The sequence below is a fragment of the Galeopterus variegatus genome, unplaced genomic scaffold (genome assembly GCF_000696425.1).
Source record: "Galeopterus variegatus unplaced genomic scaffold, G_variegatus-3.0.2 Scaffold5416, whole genome shotgun sequence".
Lineage (NCBI taxonomy): Eukaryota > Metazoa > Chordata > Mammalia > Dermoptera > Cynocephalidae > Galeopterus > Galeopterus variegatus.
Window position 1 is genome coordinate 96,569 of NW_007731527.1, and position 17,969 is coordinate 114,537.

At 45.4% G+C, this 17,969-nt stretch overlaps 2 protein-coding genes across 4 annotated transcripts in view; one reads left to right on the forward strand and one right to left on the reverse strand.

Annotated features, from left to right (window-relative positions):
* Positions 1–12,439, reverse strand: part of LIG1 (ligase I, DNA, ATP-dependent) — a 53,355-nt gene extending 40,916 nt beyond the window's left edge. Inside the window, exons 1-3 of one of the 3 annotated variants that reach the window (XM_008589403.1) lie at positions 12,138–12,439; positions 2,498–2,576; positions 315–404 (exon numbers count right to left, since the gene is read on the reverse strand). In XM_008589403.1, the coding sequence (XP_008587625.1) occupies positions 315–404; positions 2,498–2,514 (107 nt within the window). In that variant the 5' untranslated portion in view covers positions 2,515–2,576; positions 12,138–12,439. Of the gene's footprint in view, positions 1–314; positions 405–2,497; positions 2,577–11,023; positions 11,054–12,137 lie in introns of those variants that run through there. The other 2 variants (XM_008589404.1, XM_008589405.1) reach the window with 2 other exon arrangements.
* Positions 12,440–12,662: 223 nt separating this feature from the next.
* The window catches only part of LOC103604823 (chromosome unknown open reading frame, human C19orf68), a 31,585-nt gene continuing 26,278 nt past the window's right edge, over positions 12,663–17,969 (forward strand). The window contains exons 1-2 of the mRNA XM_008589406.1: positions 12,663–12,679; positions 13,746–14,030. Coding sequence (XP_008587628.1) covers positions 13,756–14,030 — 275 coding nt within the window. The 5' untranslated portion in view covers positions 12,663–12,679; positions 13,746–13,755. The remainder of the gene's footprint in view (positions 12,680–13,745; positions 14,031–17,969) is intronic.

The window sequence follows — 17,969 nt, forward strand, 5'->3', positions numbered from 1 at the left end:
GCTGGAAGAAAGAACATTGCTCACTTCTGTTTAGAGACGGCATCAAGGTGTGGCCAGTGACCAGCTTCTCTGCCTCATGGAGAAAGTCTCGTCTAGAATGAAGCCAACATGTGGAAACAGAGCCCTGAAGACAACTCTGAGGCCCTGGATCCAGGTGTGCCTGAAATTGGACCTGCCTTTGAATTCCAGCTATCTGAGTAAAAAAATTCCTTTTGGGACCCAAGACATTTTGAAACAGGTTTGTAACACTTGCAACCAAGAGAATCCTGACTGCTAAAGGAATAAATTCACTATTTCCTGGCCCCATTACATACTTTGGAAGGGGCTCCGTCTCTCTGCTGCTGTTGGATGTCTCCTTCTCAGGTTTCCTTGCTTTACCCTCTTTCTTGGGGTGGAAAAATGACCTGAAGGAGCAGAAGAGGGGGGAAAAAAAAGGGAATGATAACAGCACCAATACCTCTCTTATCCATGCCATACCCTACAGCTTCCAATGCCCTTTCCCATCCCAACACATGACAGATGATTTCAAACAATCCTTTTGACCAAAAAGGAAACTGAGGCTCTTACAGGAGAGGCAACACTCTGCTTATTTTTCTGCTCTGACTCATCTGAGAGATATGACACACCACAATTCTCATTCAACAAGTATTAACTAAACACTTACGTGCCAGAGCCTAGATATTTGGCAGTAACCCAGACACATAAAGTCCTTGCCCTCAAGGAGCTGACACTCTATGGGAGGAGACAAATATTGAGCAAGTAACTAAATATAAAATGTCAGGAGGCATTAAGTGCTCTGAAAAATATAAATAAAGCAAGGTACCTTCCCACTAACTTGAGATTGCCTAGACTGAGTGGCTTGCTTCTAAACAACAGAGTACTGTGAGGGAAAAATAGGAACTTTACAGTGGAGAGGGCTGGCCAACACTTCCCTAACCACGTGATTGAGGTTAGCTTTGCCAGTGATGTCATGGGAATGTCATGTGCCCCTGACACAAGGTGACAGCTTTTGGTGGTATCTTTCCAAAAACCCATAACTCTAGTCTAATTATGAGAACAACATTGCACATACCAAAATCAGGGGACATTCTACAGGATAGTTGGCCAGTACTCCTCAAGACTGACATGGTCATAAACAACAAGGAAAGTCTGAGAAACTGTCACCCAGAAGAGACTGAGGAGATGTTAAAGGTAAATGCAATGTGTACCCTGAACTGGTTCCTGGAATAGAAAAAGACATTAACACAAAAAGTGGCAAAATCCGAACAATAAAGTGTGAAGTACAGTTAATAGTAATGTACTGATGTTGGTTTCCTAGTTGTAACAAATGGACCACAACAATGTAAGATGTCAACAGTGGAAACTTGGTGAGGGGTATATAGGAACTCTGTACTATCATCACAACTTTTCTGTACATCTAAAATCATTCTAAAATGAAGAGATTATTTAATCTTAAAAAAAAGAAAATAAAGCAAAGCAAGAGACAGAAAGCAGTCAAGGGTACTATCAGCCCAGGATACAACATCCCCAGATTTCTTGTCACATGAGAACAACACACCCCATGATTGGCGTAAGCCACTATCTCCCAAGTTTCAGTGGTGAATGTCCAGGTCTGATCTGTGTAGCGTCCATTCCCTCCTTCTGGTAACTGCCTCTCCGTTTTCCTCTTGGGATGCCTCTTCCCCCTGGATTCTCTTAGTACATATGATTTCAGTGGACCAGCCCTTTTACCTGTGACCAGGGGTGGACAGATGACCAAGGCCTGCCCAACCACAGAACTGCATCCCTGTGGCAACAGTGGCTGGGTCAGGGATAGGCATGTGGGGCAAGATGGACCAATGAAGCTTGACTCTAGATACTGTTGGGACAGAAACATCCTTTTTCCACTGGGACTGCTAACAGGGGGAGAGCCTGCCTGAGAGTGATGACATCAAAGAAACAATAGAGACAGACAGACTCCCAGTGACAAAGTTTTGGCAACCGGGTCCAACCAAGCCTAAGGCCATTTACTCCAAAAGGTTTTAAATATATAAGCCAAGTAATTCCCTTTCTTTCTTCTTCCCAAAGCCAGTTTGTATTAGTATGGAGTGTCTTAACTACTACTGATGTTTTAGACTGAATCATTCTTTGTTGTGGGGGGCTATCCTGTGCATTGAAGGATGCTTAGCAGCATGCCCGGTCTTTATCCACTAGATGCCAGTGGCAAATCTCCATTCTCCTAAGTTCTCAAACCATACATTGCCAGATGTTCCCTGGGGAGCAAAACCACTGCTGACTAAGAACTACTAGGTTAGGGTTTCTGTCCCTTGCATTAAAAAGTTTTGTTTAATATACTACCTGTCTTCCATATACCACTCCCCATTTTCCATACTACTCAACTTCTAGAAATTCCAACTTGAAGTCTAACTTGAGTTCTTCTAAGAAATGGCATAGATTTAGAGAAAGAAGCAGAGGACTTGGAGAGTATAAGACTGAGGGGGTACAGCAGGGCCCTTACATGATACTTCGCTGCATGATGGTGTTAGAATTCTCCCTCCTGTTCTGTTCTTTTCCTTTTCTTCTCTCGTCAGCTATTTCTGAAAAAGAAACCCAAATACTTGTTGAGGATACTGGTTGTCCAGAGATCAAAGTACATAAAATCCCTTCTTTTGGAAAAAAAAAAAAAAGAAACGGAAAAAAAATCAGAAACATGAGTTTTTCCTTCAAGAAGAAACTCCTGTTTTAATGAATCAAAATGATTTGCTAGTGAGATTTATTAGTAAAGAATAAAAGTTCCAAATCAGAGAAAAAGCTAAGATGCCTCCTTTAACATATAGGGCCTGCTTTTCATCTAATATGAAGCACACACTTAAGACCTTAAGCTGAATTTTTTTTTTTGAGTTAAGTTTTAAGGTTAGTAGAAAATTGTTTTTAGGTGTTTACATAATGTCCTAAAATGACTGTGCAACACGGCAGTTCATATTATACCTGGGGGTCTACATAAGTTAGCTGTTGAGCAACTTCTAAGGTACGTTAACTGAAATAAAGGGCAGAACATCATGCAGAGCGAGCTACTGCACTGTGTGAAAAAGAATATAAACGTTTCTGCTTGTTTATACAGAGAACATCTTTGTTGGGAGACAAAAAAAACTGGTGATGCTGTCATCTTGGGAGGTACAGACACAAGAGACTTTTACCGTGTACCCTTTTGTATGCAGAACTATCTGAATAATTACATATTAAAAATATAATTTTTTAAATTTAATATTTTAAAAAATTAATCCATTACTTAATGAAACCAATAGTAGTCACTAGGGTTTCTACAGTTTAGAGCAACCCTGGGGTCCACCGAACATTCACACTACTCCCCAGGAGTCCAAGAATAGAATTCAAGACATCTAAGAAATTTGATGGGAAAAAAAAAGGTAAGTTTATTTTTGCAAACTTCTAACTGGAACCGAGCCTTTCCTTCTATTATAAGTACTGGAAATATAACAAGGAAGTACTAGCAGGACCTCTGGGTGGACTGCTGGAATCTTCTTTGATCCCTGGATCCCCTTTGCCCACACCACGTGGCCTCAGTGTGCATTCCTCTCCCACAGCCTTGGCCAACACAGTGCTGGCAGCAGACTCAATCTTGAACTCAGACTCAATCTTGGAGTCGGAAAACTCAATAATTTCCTAACAGGGTTCCTCAGGGCCATTTGGGGAGCAGGAAGTAAGCCAAGCTTCAACCAGAGCAGTTCACAAAGAAAGCAGGTTGGGACTTAGGGACCAAAATCCTGAGGGCAAAGGAGAGAAGGGAATGCGGACTATAGTGATCACTACTATCTGAGTGCTTACCTGCTAGGCATTTTACATTCTCAGTTTTATCAAATCTCTGTAACAACCCTGTTACAGATAAGGAAATGAGGCACAAAGAAATTAATGGGACTTGCCGCAAGTCAAGTACCTTCCACTCCATATGTGCCCATTCCACAGCTTACTGCAAGTGAAGCAGGGAGACTAACTCTAAGCTTGACAAACTAATCACATTCTCAAGGATCCTTAATTAGCCTTCAAGCCAGCCCTTCAAGAGAGGTGTGATCATCTCTACTTTACAGATGAAGGTATTGAGGACAGAGGGATATAGCTGAAGCTCAAGCAATCCTTCAAATCCTGGTGTGACTGGTTCCAAAGTCCTGCTTCTTTCTTTCTCTTTACCATGGAATGCAAGCCTTTTTAAGGTGGGTCTCTTAACTCTCCTTACTGCTGGGGGTGGGTGGCAAGCCAGTTAATACCTCTGAAAGGCCACCTGGCATCTCTATCAGAAAGGCAACTCCACTTCGATGAATTTAGCCAGAAGACACTCACAAGTGGACCAAGTGATAGGAGCACAAAATCACTCACTGCAGCACTATTTGTAATAACAAAAGACTGGAAACTGGTGGAATGTCCAATTGGTTCCCTAAATACTTATACAACCATACAGCGGAATACTGTGCATTAAAATTGAATGAATGATGGCTAAAGGGTATGTGGCTTCTTTTTGGGGTGAGAAAAGTGTTCTAAAATTGATTGTGGTAATGACTGTACAACTCAGTGAATATACTAAAAACCACTGAATTTTACAACTTAAATGTACAAATTATATGGTATGTGAATTATATCTCAATAAAGCTTTTACCTAAATAAGTGAAGAATATCAAATAAGGATGGAATACTACTCAGTGATAAAAAGAAATGAAGTACTGATACATGCAACAACTTGGATGGATCTCAAGGACAGTATGCCGAATGAAAAAAGCCAGTCTCAAAGGGTTACATACTGAATGATCTGTTTACACAATCTTCTCCAAATGACAAAACCAGAGAGAAAGAACAGATTAGTGGTTGCCAGGAATTAGGGGAAGGGTGACTACAAAGGGGAAACACAAGGAGTTCCTTTGTGGAGAGGGAACTATTCTGTCCCAATTGTGACGGTGGTTGCACAAATCTATACGAGGGATCAAATTGCATAGATATACACATGAATGTGTGTAAGAAACACCCCCCTCCCACGCACATCCCTGAGCATGTTTAAAAACTGGTGAAAACCGAACAAGGTCTGTAGTCTAGTTAACCGTACAGTACCAATGCCAATTTTCTGGTTTTGATATTGGACTACAGTTATATAAGATGCCACCACTGAGGGGAAGCTGGATTTTTTTGTTTTTTATTTTTTAAAAGATGACCGGTTAGGGGATCTTAACCCTTGATCTGGTGTTGTCAGCACCACACTCTCCCAAGAGAGCTAACCGGCCATCCCTATATAGGGATCTGAACCTGTGGCCTTGGTGTTATCAGCACCACATTCCCCCGACTGAGCCATGGGCAGGTCTATGTACTATTTTTACAACATCCTTTAATCTGTAATTATTTCAAAATAAAAAGTAAAAACAACAAAACAGAATAAAGAAGCTCTCTATGTACTAATATAGAAAGAAGCCTTAAATACATTAAGTGAAATATTAAATAATAAACAAGGGAGGCAGAACAGTATGTATAATTTGCTACCAATTTTGTAAGATGGGGGAAAATAAGAACATAAGACATAAAATAAGTGTATTTCAAAAGTATATGGAAAAATAGAATTAAAAGATATTATGAATCTTTCAGGGGCCAGCGCATGGCTCACTCGGGAGAGCGTGGTGCTGATAACACCAAGGCCATGGGTTCAGATCCCATATAGGGACGGCCAGTTTGCTCACTGGGTGAGCGTGGTGCTGACAACACCAAGTCAAGGATTAAGATCCCCTTACCAGTCATCTTTAAAAAAAAAAAGATACTATGAATCTTTCCATGAACTTTATTCAGACCCCTCATATTCATTAGTATTGCTTGTATTTGCAAACAGAAACCCTGGGAAGATAATCAAGAAGCCAGCAACGTGGGTGGGGGCAGGCAAGGTAACTGGGAATAAGGGTGTGAACCAGACTTTTTACTGTGTACTTCTAGCCTGGCTTTATATCTAAACCACGTAAATCTATTACCTGTTCAATTTTTTAAAAAATAGTAACTTGGGCCAGCCCATGGCTCACTTGGGAGAGTGTGGTGCTGACAACACCAAGTCAAGGTTAAGGTCCTCTTATCGGTCATCTTTAAAAAAAAAAAAAATAGTAACTTTAGTAAATAGTAGCCCTCAGTAGCTTTTCTACTTTTCTCAGTCCCCTACTTCCCACGTCCCACCCAACTTACTCCAGGCTCTTCCCTGTGGGGAATGACTTCCCCACACCCCACCCTTCTGCCCATCTCTGAGTGCTGGATTGGAACATCACCATGGCCAATTCTGGAAGCCTCCCTGAGGCACCTGCTGTAAAAGATGACTCTTTTCTGACCTCTCATGGTGGTTAATGGGTACTTCTTCTGTCACGCATATTATACGCATCCTGTGTTCTTGTGATTACATTCAGAGTTTATCATTCCAATCATATTTGGAGCTCTGGAGGGATGGGCTGTGCCTGATTCACCTCCATCTCCTCCAAAAATTATTTCTCAGACTTCAGGCATTCTTCATACCACCTGTGCAATTTCTGCCATAACTGTGTATGACCTGAATTTTTTTCCACTTAATGTTTTTTTCTACAAAAGACTCAACTTTTTATTAACTGGGGTGTTTACTAGGTGCTACTATTCCAAGGGCTTTATATAAACTAATTCACTTAAATGCTATTAAAATTCACTATTATATCTATTTTACAAATAAGGAAACAGAGGCACAGAGAGGTTGAGTAGTTTGGTCAGGGTCACGCATTTTAAAGGGTTGCAGAGCCAGGGCCTGAAGCCAGGTTTCTGGCTCCAGAGTTCATGTCCTTAACCACTAACTATCCGAGGGGTCCCTTATATTGTGATAGAGAAAGATGGAGGTGGTCCCTAGGTCTTGGGGCTGAGATAAAATCATCAATGTTAACGTTACCTCATGCTTCCCAACAATCTGATGTGGTATTTTCAATTTTTATCCCCATTTCACTGAGAGGAAACTGAGGCACAGAAAGGTTAAATCACTTGCCTCGAGACACAGAGCTCATTAAGAGGTAGAGGGTGATTCAATCAAGGGAATCTAGCTATACATTCCAGGGACTTGCACTAAACTTAAAGAAATTTCTGTCCCTGTCACAAATAGAATACAGCAGTAAAAATAAACACAAAGAACAAAACCAGATGATTAAATTTTAGTTAGATAGCATTGGCTGCTGAAGGCTCTGAGCTCAGGCCTGCTGCTCTCTGTTCAAAGTGGTAATTAGTTAAGGACTAGAGAGGTGTGGAAGATACCCTAGCAACAAGCTAAAAAAAAAATGGATTAACTTTCTTATTATAACAGTATTATTTAATGTAATATCTACATATCACCTCAAATTACCTTAAGTAACTCTTTAATTTTGTTAGGTGTGAAAGGTATATTGTGGCTGTATGAGGGTATTTCATAAAGTTCGTGGAAATTTTGATTTAAAAAATACAAATCCTCCCATGAACTTTTTGAAGACCCCTCGTATAAGAAAATACCTGTATTGCTTAAAGAAGCATGTTGAAAAAAATAGCAAAAAATATGTCGTAACATGTGTAAATTACTTCTTTCAGCAAATGCCTGAAATTTGCTTTAAAATAATTCAGGGTTTTTTTTAGAGGAGGAAGGAAGGAGTATAGATTAGGAGAAATCAGAATGGAAACATTTTGATAATAATTGGGGCTAGGTAATAGTACACAGGGGGGTTCATTAGACTACTCTACTTCTGGATATGTTTAAAATGTTCCATAATAAAAATTAAAAATATTTTTTCAGAAAAAAAGGTGATGCAAACTGCAAAATGTTAAGTTGTAAAATCAAGGCAACAGTATACTATCATTATCCTGATTGCTCTCCTCTGTATGTCTGAAAAAAATTATTGGGGCTAGGTAATAGTACACAGGGGGGTTCATTAGACTACTCTACTTCTGGATATGTTTGAAATGTTCCATAATAAAAATTAAAAATATTTTTTCAGAAAAAAAGGTGATGCAAACTGTAAAATGTTAAGTTGTAAAATCAAGGCAACAGTATACTATCATTATCCTGATTGCTCTCCTCTGTATGTCTGAAAAAAATTTTTTTCTTTTCTTACTTTTTTTTTTGTATGTCTGAAAATTTTTATGAGTCAAGAAAGAAAGAGTAATCTAAAATTATGAATAAGAATATAATTGAGTATATAGCTCAACGCTCAGAATTCAGGAAAACCAGTAACTAATTTAGTAACTGGTCTAGTCCCTCACTCCCTCAAAAAATTGGGGCTGGATGGTTAGCTCAGTTGGTTAGAGCGTGGTGCTGATAACATCAAGTTCCAGGGTTTGAGACCTGTATTGGCCAACTGACCAAAAGAACCCCCCCCCAAAACACTCTGAGAATCTTTCACTTTAGAAAGTTCTAATCTATCCTGTACATGAATTATTTTTAAGTCTGTATCTTTTCTTTCCAACCAGCCAGTCCATGGAAAGCTGTAGCCGATTCACCTCTACACATAGAACAGAGCTTCGCACAGAGTTCACTGAATGCACATCTCATCTCCCAAGACTCTTCTGGTGTGCTGGGCCTCGGGGGACAAACAGAAAAAGAACCCTGGTCCCTGCTCTTGGAAAAGCTCATGGATCCCACTCTAGCAGACCTGCAAATTAAATAAGAATGAAATAGGACTGATGGCTCCAACAAAGGACAGACATGGAGAGGGTAATAATAAAAGAAGGAATGAACAAATAAATCCACAAACTCCACTAACACTCAGTCTCTCGATTCACAGCTCACGGTTCAGTGCCACGGTGTTAAATACCGTTTATACGCTGATGGTTCCCACATTTATATCTCAATTTCAGATAGCCCATCCTCCAACTACCACCCCCATCTTTCCAGCTGACTTCCTTGAGGGACTCAACTCCAAAAGTTCCTCGGTACTTTCTGGACCTACAGTCCTGATGGTTAGTCCTCTCTCTCTCTATACTGTCCCTGCCCCATTGCATCCTCCCTCCCTTCCTTTATTCAGCTTTGATTCCTGGTGCTCTTGTGCCCTGCCTCCCTCGAGCTGTCACTCACTAAGGAAAACCCCAATGCTGACCAAGCCCAACTCTCTCTGGCTATTCTGTGCCTGCACCTGCAGAGCTGCTGAAGGTCCCTTGGGAGCTCTTGGGGCTGCCAGCAAACTGCTACATTTCCCTAGTCTATTCAACTGTCCTGCTCCTATTTCCCATGTGGTTCACTTCTCAAACCACAACACCTCCTTCACCCTCACTCTCAGCTGAGAAAATGGAAGCAATCAGGAGAAAGACTACAAGCTCCCACCACATCTACCTGCACAACTTCAAGGCTGCCCATATGCTCTGACTTCCCATCACAGCTGGTTACTGTGGACCAATCCTTTGTGCTCCCATCTAAAGCCAGCTTGCTTCCCCTGCATGCCAGATCTCACCACCTTACCTCCACAGCTACGATGTTCTGGCAAGCCTCTCCTGTATCACCAATTTTTACTCTCTTGACCATTCCCATCAGCTTACAAATCTGCTATAATTTCTCTCTTCTTAAACAAAAGCCCTCCCTTGACCCAACGTGCTCCTGCATCTATCACCCAATTTCTCTGCCTCCTTTTCATAAGTCATACAAAGAACTGTCTAAGGGCATCCTCTCAAGTTTCTCTCCTACCACACCCTATTGAACACTTAAATTCTCTGTTGATGACTGAGGATATCTGGGTTGCTAAATCCAAAAGTCATTTGTCATTTCCCACCTTACTTGGCCCATGAGCAGCATTTGAAACATCTGATCCCTTGCTCCCTTGAAATTCTTTCTTCACACCACACTCACACAACTTTTGTCCCACTTCACTGTCCACTCTTTCCTGGATTCCTTTAATGGTTCTTCCTTAGCAGCTGTGGTGACCTGAATAATAACCCCCTCCCCTGAGGATATCCATATCTTAATACTGGAACCTGTGAATATGCTACTTTACATGGTAAAAGGGACTTTGCAGATGTGATTTTGAGATGGGGAGATTATTTTGGATTATTTGGGTGGGCCCAACGTAATCACTTACAAGTGATGATAAGCAATCCTTATGAGTGGAAGAAGTACACCAGGGTCAGAGAGATTTAAAGATATGATAGTGCTGGTTTTGAGGATGGAGGAAGGGGCCACAAGCCAACTAACTGAAGATAGCCTCTAGAAGCTGGAAAAGGCAAAGAAATGATTCTCCCCCAGAGCCTCCAGAAGATATGTGACCATGATGACATTAGATATTAGCCCAGTCAGACCCATTTCAGAATTCTGACTCTGGAACTCTAACAGAATAAATCTGTGTTGCTTTAAGCCACTCAGTTTGTGATAATTTGTTATAGCAGCAACAGGAAACTAATACTGCAACTCACTTTCTAACTGTTGCAGCAGTACCCTAAAGCCCAATCCTCAGATCTCCTCTCTGCCCTATTTACAACACTCTCTTAGAGATTTCATCCAGTTTTATGGCTTACACTCTATAATGACCCCCAAATGTGTAAGTCTAGCTGCAATCTCCCCCTCTGTACTCAATGACTCATGCTTTCAGTTTCCTATACTAATATCTCAAACTCAATGGAACCAAAACCAAACAAACTCTTGGTTTACACACACACTCACACCCATTCCTATTCCTCCTCTCTCAGCAGTGATAGCTCTTTCATCCAATATATCAGGTCAAAAGCCTTGGAGTTTGCTACATATCTATTATTTAACTATTTGAAAAAAAGTGACAATACCAACTGCTATTGAGGATGTGGAGCAACAACAACTATCATACATTGCTGGTGGAAACGCAAAATGGAACTGCCACTTTTGGAAACGTTTGGCAGTTTCTCAGAAAGTTCAAATTCGGTGCTGATAAGCAGAATCTTTCAAAACCTGGAGGCTGTAGTGACAAAGAATGATATAAAAGGGTCTCTGGTGAACAGTCTGTGAATGACAAAAGACTTAAGTTTGAATTTTTTCTAGTTAATAAAAGCTCACATTTCCTGACCTGTCTGCTCCCCTACTTACATTCCACTTCTGTCAAGTAATTTACACCTTTCCCCTAAATATGCTACTCTTCCTCATCTTCTGAGATATAAAACAGCTCAGCATTCTTCAAAAGACAACAGAGGAAAGTGAGACAGGAAAGGGAAAGTACCTTGCCCATGGCCACACAACCAGTTAGTGATGGATACTAGAAACAGAGGAGCCCAGTTCTGAGAACCACCTGAGATTCATGTTTAAAACATATCCACCCCATTCCCAGAACTACTGAACCAGAATGGAGGGGGAAATCTGCAGGCCTAGTGAGCTCACAGGGGAGCCTAAGACAAAATAAAATTAAAGAGGTCTTAGATTCGGCTTCCCGATCTTTCTCTCATGCCTCCTCCTTAGGCCACCTAAGAAGCAAAAGTTGGAGATTCAAACGTGCTGAAATGGGGATGGAGGGCCCCCCTCCCCGTTAGGAGCGATGTCCTTAATCCCATTTTTTGCTCTTTCCTCTCACCGATCACCCTTGGCTTTCAGATGCCAGGTGTTCTCCCCCTCTTTGACCCTTCAAGCTACCCCCTCGCCTAAGGAAATCCTCCCTTCCTAAGCTCCTCTGCTTCCCTTCTCCCATCCACTGGGCAATAGTAAGCCCTGACCATTCCTTAAATTCTTCTCGGTCTCACCTACTCAAACCTCCTCCACGGCCCCACTTCGGTACCATTCCTGTTGTCTTAGCACGCCCCTTAGCAGGCATACACACCGCCAGACTTCTTCCATTCCAGAAGGTTCTCGACCCTTGACCTCTCCCTGATCCCACCTCCTTTCAGGGGGACCCACCCCTTACAGGTGACCCCGCCCTCTATTAACCTTCTCCAGCCCCACTCCCTGCAGGGGGCCCCGCTTTCCCTCGCTCTTCCAATTCCCACCTGACCCCACCCACCAACACCTTTCCACGACCCCTCCTCCTTCCAGGTATCCCCGCCCCTCCAGGCCTCTCAGACTCCGTCGAGTTTAACCGGCTCTGATTCTCGTCTACCCTCTACCTGGCTCCTCTCCCTCCGCCTGCCCGCAACCCGCTGCCTCGCCTCCCCCGTCCGCCGCACTCGCGGCCGCCTCAGCGTCCCCACGCGCGAGCCTCTGCAGGCACCCCCACCTCGCGAAGTTGTGGGCCCCGAGCGTTCGGTACGCCCGCCGCCCGTGCCCTCCAGCACCACGCCAGCGGCCCCTCTTGCCTCGCGCCAGCCCCGCGCGCCGCGGTCCACAGCGACACACTCGAACCCGCCTGGAGAGCCGCTGCAGTCCCAAATTCGCGCCACGGAATTCGCGCGCAGACTTCGGCGGACGAGGCGGGGCCGAGCTGAGGGGGCGAGGCCCAGGCGCCGTTCGCGCCGCCGTCGCCGCACGCGGGACGCTGGGAATTGTAGTGTTCCGAACCGGAGGCGGCCTGGTAAGGGGTGAAGGAGGGGGAGCCCTCCCGCACAGCACGCTGGGAAACGACCCCGAACTTTCCCTCGCCCTGGGTGAGCGGGCGTGGCTGCGGAGTGGCGGAGAAAGGAGAAGATTCGGTGGCAGCCGCCGTGCAAAGCATGGCGGGAAGAGAGGCGGGAGGCCGCGCGGGGCATCCCGGGAGCAAGGGCCGGGCCGGGCCTCGGCGCGGGGCACTGTGGGATGTGGACGCCGCTCCGGGGCGGGTAGGTGAGTGGGGAGGGGCGGGAAGGGTGCCTATCTGGGGGAGGGGAGAGGCATAGCTAGGTGGGACGGCGAGGCTGGGAGGGGCCGCGTGGAACGGTTCTGGGAGGGCTTGGGGAGGCGGAGCCTGCTAGAAGGAGCTGGCTGCTCGCGGGGGAGGCGCAGCTGGACTTGGGGGGAGCCTCTGGGGTGAAGAAGCCAATCTGAGGACGAGGGGTCGTGTCTAAAACGAAGACACACATTGGGGAGGATGGTGGCTGTAGCTGGGAGGAGGGGGCCGCAGCCGGACTGGGGGACGAATCTGAGGAGAAGCGGGACAACGGAAAAATATTGGTGACACTTCTGAGGAGAATTGGCCACAAGTGGGACACAACTGTAGGCGAAAGGTCCATAAGTGGATGAGGGGAGCACGTCTGGAAATGGGAGCATATCTGGGAAGCAGGAGCCATAGCTGGATGTGGCGATCCATAGGGGTCACATCTGGAGGACGGGCAACAACTGCATGTGGGTGACACATCTGGGGAGGAGGGAGCCACAGGTGCACGAAGAATATGACTGGATGAGGGGTCCATGCCTGGATGTGGGGAGCACATCTGGAGATGGAACATCTTTAGAGGGGGCACAACTGGGTGTGGGTTACAACCAAGTGTAAGCACATGGAGGGGGGATTTCCAGATGGATGGGGGCACTAGAGGTTACTGCTAGGGGTGAGAGACACATTTGGAAGGGGGAAAAGTCTTAGTTGGAATTTGGGAATACATTTGAGCTTAAGGGTCTTATGTTGGGAGAGGGTACCCCAACTGTACATAGGGGTCACATCTAGAAAAGAGGAGACCAGAGTTGGAATTAAGGATCCTAATGACAGGCTCCCACTGAACCTGGGGTAAGGCGGTAGGGGGAGGCCAGAGATAGGGTGGGGATTCATATCTGATGGAAAACGGGCACATCCGGCCCATGGCCTCACCCGGACGAGGGCACCAGCACCCGACGGGGCAGGCTGAGAGTGGAGAAAATACGACACCCCGTACAGGGATGGGTTTGATATCCTGCAGTTTTCCCCCCTTCTACTTAGGCGCCCCAGGATGGAGCGGCCGGAGCCCCTATCCGGCACGGCGGCGGGGCAGGAAGAACAGGAGCTGAGGGAGCGGGCCTTCTTCTCATGGGCCGAGTTCAGCCGCTTTTTTGATGCGTGGTGCCAGCAGCGGCTAGCACTTTTCTTCGTCAAGAGCTCCATGCATCTGGCCCGCTGTCGCTGGGCCAGCGCGCCCCCGCTCTACACGCTCATTGATGTGCTCAAGTACAGCTATGTGCGGCTCGTGTGCAAGGACGTGCGTGCGCCCAGCCGGCCCGCCGTGGGGTGAGTGAGCCTGAGCCCAGCCCTGCTGGGGTGGCCGTGGGGGAACAGGCAGAGAGCCTGGCACCCAGAGACGTGGAGGGACAGAGGCCGACTGAGACAACTAAATACACCTTGCAGAGAGGAGGGGTGTCAAGGAGGTACACTTACCGAGAGAGGGAGACAGAAACAGAGAGCTGGAAGGACAAAGGCACTCACAGAGTGAGAGACAGTGTGGGCCTGACTTACAGACTTTAATAAAAATCCTTAGAGAGGCAGAAAGTAATATAGAAATGCATACAATCAAGAGACAGAAAAAAAAGTCACAAGGCCGGCCCGTGGCTCACTCGGTAGAGTGCGGTGCTGATAACACCAAGGCCACGGGTTCGGATCCTATATAGGGATGGCCGGTTTGCTCACTGGCTGAGCGTGGTGCTGACAACACCAAGTCAAGGGTTGAGATCCCCTTACCAGTCATCTTTAAAAAAAAAAAAAAAAAGTCACAGAAAATTCCACAGACATCGGAGCAAGAGACACCAGAGAGAGCCAGGAAAAGTAGAGAACCAGGTTTTGCACACATACAAAGAAAACAAAGACTGGAAGACTGGACTACAGGGAAAGCCACAGGATAAAGAAAAAGATTCATCTATTCAGTAAATACAGGGCCAGGTCCCACGTTGGGGGCTGGGGATATTTTATTTGGGGTGGCGGGGGAGTGTCGAGCAAGAGACAAAAATCCCTGTCCTTGAAGAACTTTGAAGCTGACAGGAAGACTGGCAAGTAGTTCCTTACAACTGTGTAATGCTACAAGGAGGGGCAGGTGAGAAACCCAAGAGAGTCAGGAATCACACCCAGGTGACCAGGGGTATTTTAATTGACCCCAGTTTTAAACCAGGATTGTTTCCCATACAATGTTGGGTTTCTAGCTTCCCTTGAAATGGAGGAGGGGGGAGGCAAGACCATGTTTCTTTGTGTCATACAGCCATCTCCATTAGGTGGGGCTTTGGGGCTCAGGCTTGCCCCAGACCCCAGTGCTTTCTGCTGCCTCATACTTAGCACTGTCACTTCTTGTTTGCCTTCCTGGTCCTTGTAGGTGTGTGAGTTTGAGACCCTTGGTTGGGGAGCCATAGACAAGAGCAGAGTGCTTAAGAACACAGGCTCTGCCTTCAGGCTGCCTGGAATGGGCTCCACTGCTTCTTGGATGGGTGTCTTTGGGCAATGGACTTCATATCACTAAGCCTCAGTTTTCTCATCTCTGAAGTGCGATTGTTACAGTATCTGCTTCATGGGGCCATTGTGAGGATACCATGAGATCATGCACAAGAAGGGCACTTGCCCTAGTGCCTGGAACATGGGGCAGCTGGTTAAGTTATAGCTCTTTTAGAAGGCTTTGGGGCCATTACTCTGCTGATGATTAGCCAGTGCCTTTGAGCAAATGACTTCACCTTTTTGGGCCTCGGTTTCCTCACTTGGAAAATGGGGGATGTAATAGTATCTATGTGACAGGCTTTGTGAGTATTAAATGAGCTAATACATGTAAATTATTCTGAAGAGCATCCAACACAGAGTAAGCACACTCTAACAGTTACTCTCACCCGTAGTTATTTAAACATTTATTGTGAGATTGCTATTCTCCCTGGTTCACCCATTACTTATTCTAGAAACAGGGACTTGGAGATCTGAAAGTAGAACAGTGTCACATCATCACATAGCAACCTAGAACATTAGAGCTTGCAAGAAGCTGAGGCCTAATCTGAAATCTCTCTTTGAACCTAACTCAATGTAATAAATACTTATTGAGCATACTATGTGCATGTTCTTTGTGGGCATTTGGAACCCAGAGCTGGTCTTGGCCTTTGAACTGTTTAGAACCCAATGGGGGAGACAAAAACATCCCCTCTCCCAAAATTGCAAATAGTGGCCCACAGTGGTGAGAGCAAGACTGTGGGGGCAAATGGGTGGAGGATAAAAAGGGAGTGGTCAGCCCAACCTGAGAGCTTATAGGGTGATTCTGGAAGGCTTCCTAGAAGAGATGACTAGTGAGCAGAACCCTGTAGGATTTTTATTTGTTTGTATATTTATGTATGTACAGTATTTGACTTAACAGACATGTGGCACTCACTATGTGCAGGTACCAAGTGCTCTACAAGTATCAGAGAGAGTCAGAGGCAGGAGGGACAGAGCTGCAGAGGGGGTAAGGATGGCGCTCTGGGTTCAGGCCTGGTGACTGAGTGGACAAAGGGATGGTCCCTGGATGAGGAGTGTAGGAGCGAGGGTGGGATGAGGTGATTCAGGGACAATGACTTGGACCCATCATTTCTGAGCTTTCCCACACTCCCTCTCCAGCTGCTCAAAGCAGGGCCTCTACATGTCACAGCCCAGGGATAGCTGAGGTCTGAGGCTAGAGAACTCAGTTTGTGGGAAAAGGCAGGAGATGAGGCTGGAATAGTGTCAAGGCTTGGATCTGGGAGTACTGAATCCAGAGGCTGGGACTTTATCCTGGGGTTGCTGGGGAGCCCCAGAGGGCTGTGAGCTGGGTTAGCTCTAGGTATAGGAAGATCCCTCTGGGGCCATGTCTGGAGGAAAGAGAAGGGAAACCAGGGATAAGGCTGGGGCTGTGGATCCAGGGAACATAGATAAGGCGTTTCTTCCTGGCAACTCCTTCCCCCTTTCTAGTGATTGTACAGGGACCTCCTCCAAGTCACCATCCCTGCACCTTCAGCTCTCCAGCTCCAGTTTCTCTCTCCCTCCCTTTCTCTCAGCACTTCCCTCTCTAGGACAGAATTGCTTAACCTTTCCCAACACACGCCAGCCTCTGAAAACACAAAGATCTTAAAAACCTGGAAGATCAAGAATGGGTGAGTGGAGCGCAAAATAAATCAATGGTATTTATAGAAGAAGAAAAAATGTTTTGAAAATAGCAGCTACCATTTCTTAAATGTTTGCTAGGAACCATCCCCTTTTCCAACTAGTTTACATAATTTAATTCTCTTATTTAGTCCTCTCGACAAGCCTGTGAGGCCAGTATTATTATTAGCCCCAATTTCCAGATGAGAAAATTGAGGCACAGAATGGTTTAAGGACTTTCCCATTATAACACAGCTATTAGGAGGGAAAACCAGGATTTGGGCCCCCACAAAGTCTGACTGCAAAGCCCATTCCTTTAATTAGTGCCCTATCTACTCCCTCTCTTTCTTTCTTTCTCTCCCTGTCCACCCCCCATCTTTATTTCAACCATGGATTATCAATATGAGAGTTGAATGTGCTGGCACCCTAAAAATTTCTTAGTTCTAGGCACCAGCCTGTTTGTCCATTCATCAAGAGGTTTGTTTTGAGCACCTCCTATGTGCAAGGTGTATGTGTCTTAGATGCTGGGGTTTCAGTGGGGAGCATACATTACAGATGGGTGTCAATCATATCTTCACCCCAAAAGTGTGATGGAATCTGTCTTAGCTATAGGATGGTGAGGGAAGGCTTCCTGGAGGAGGTGATGCTGGCTCTGCAGCCAGAAGGATGAGTAGGAGTTGACTAGGTAAAAAGAAGGAAGAATAATGTGTCATGAAGGAGAAAAGAACTTACGGTAGGTAGGTGGCAGTGGAAATGGAAGAAAGTGGGTGGTTTGGAGAGATTTAGAAGGCATGATGGGTAGGACTTGGTGATGGGTGGTTGTGATGGAATGGGAGGCCATATCCCAGAAGAGAGGTGCCAGGGTGCCTATGTTACGTAGTGCTTTCAGTCGTTCACTCACCACATATTTACTGGCACCTCCAGGGGCCAGGTATTGTTCTAGGTGCTGGATAGAGAGATAAAACACCCTAACCCTAACCCTAACCCTATCCATGTGGAGTTTACATTTAGAGGTCCAGAGAGGTGGAGAGAAATTGCAAAAATGGTGTATTGAGGCATTAGTAGATGGTTATGTGAGATACTGGGACCCCACTGAGGGGATGTGCTGTTCTCTGG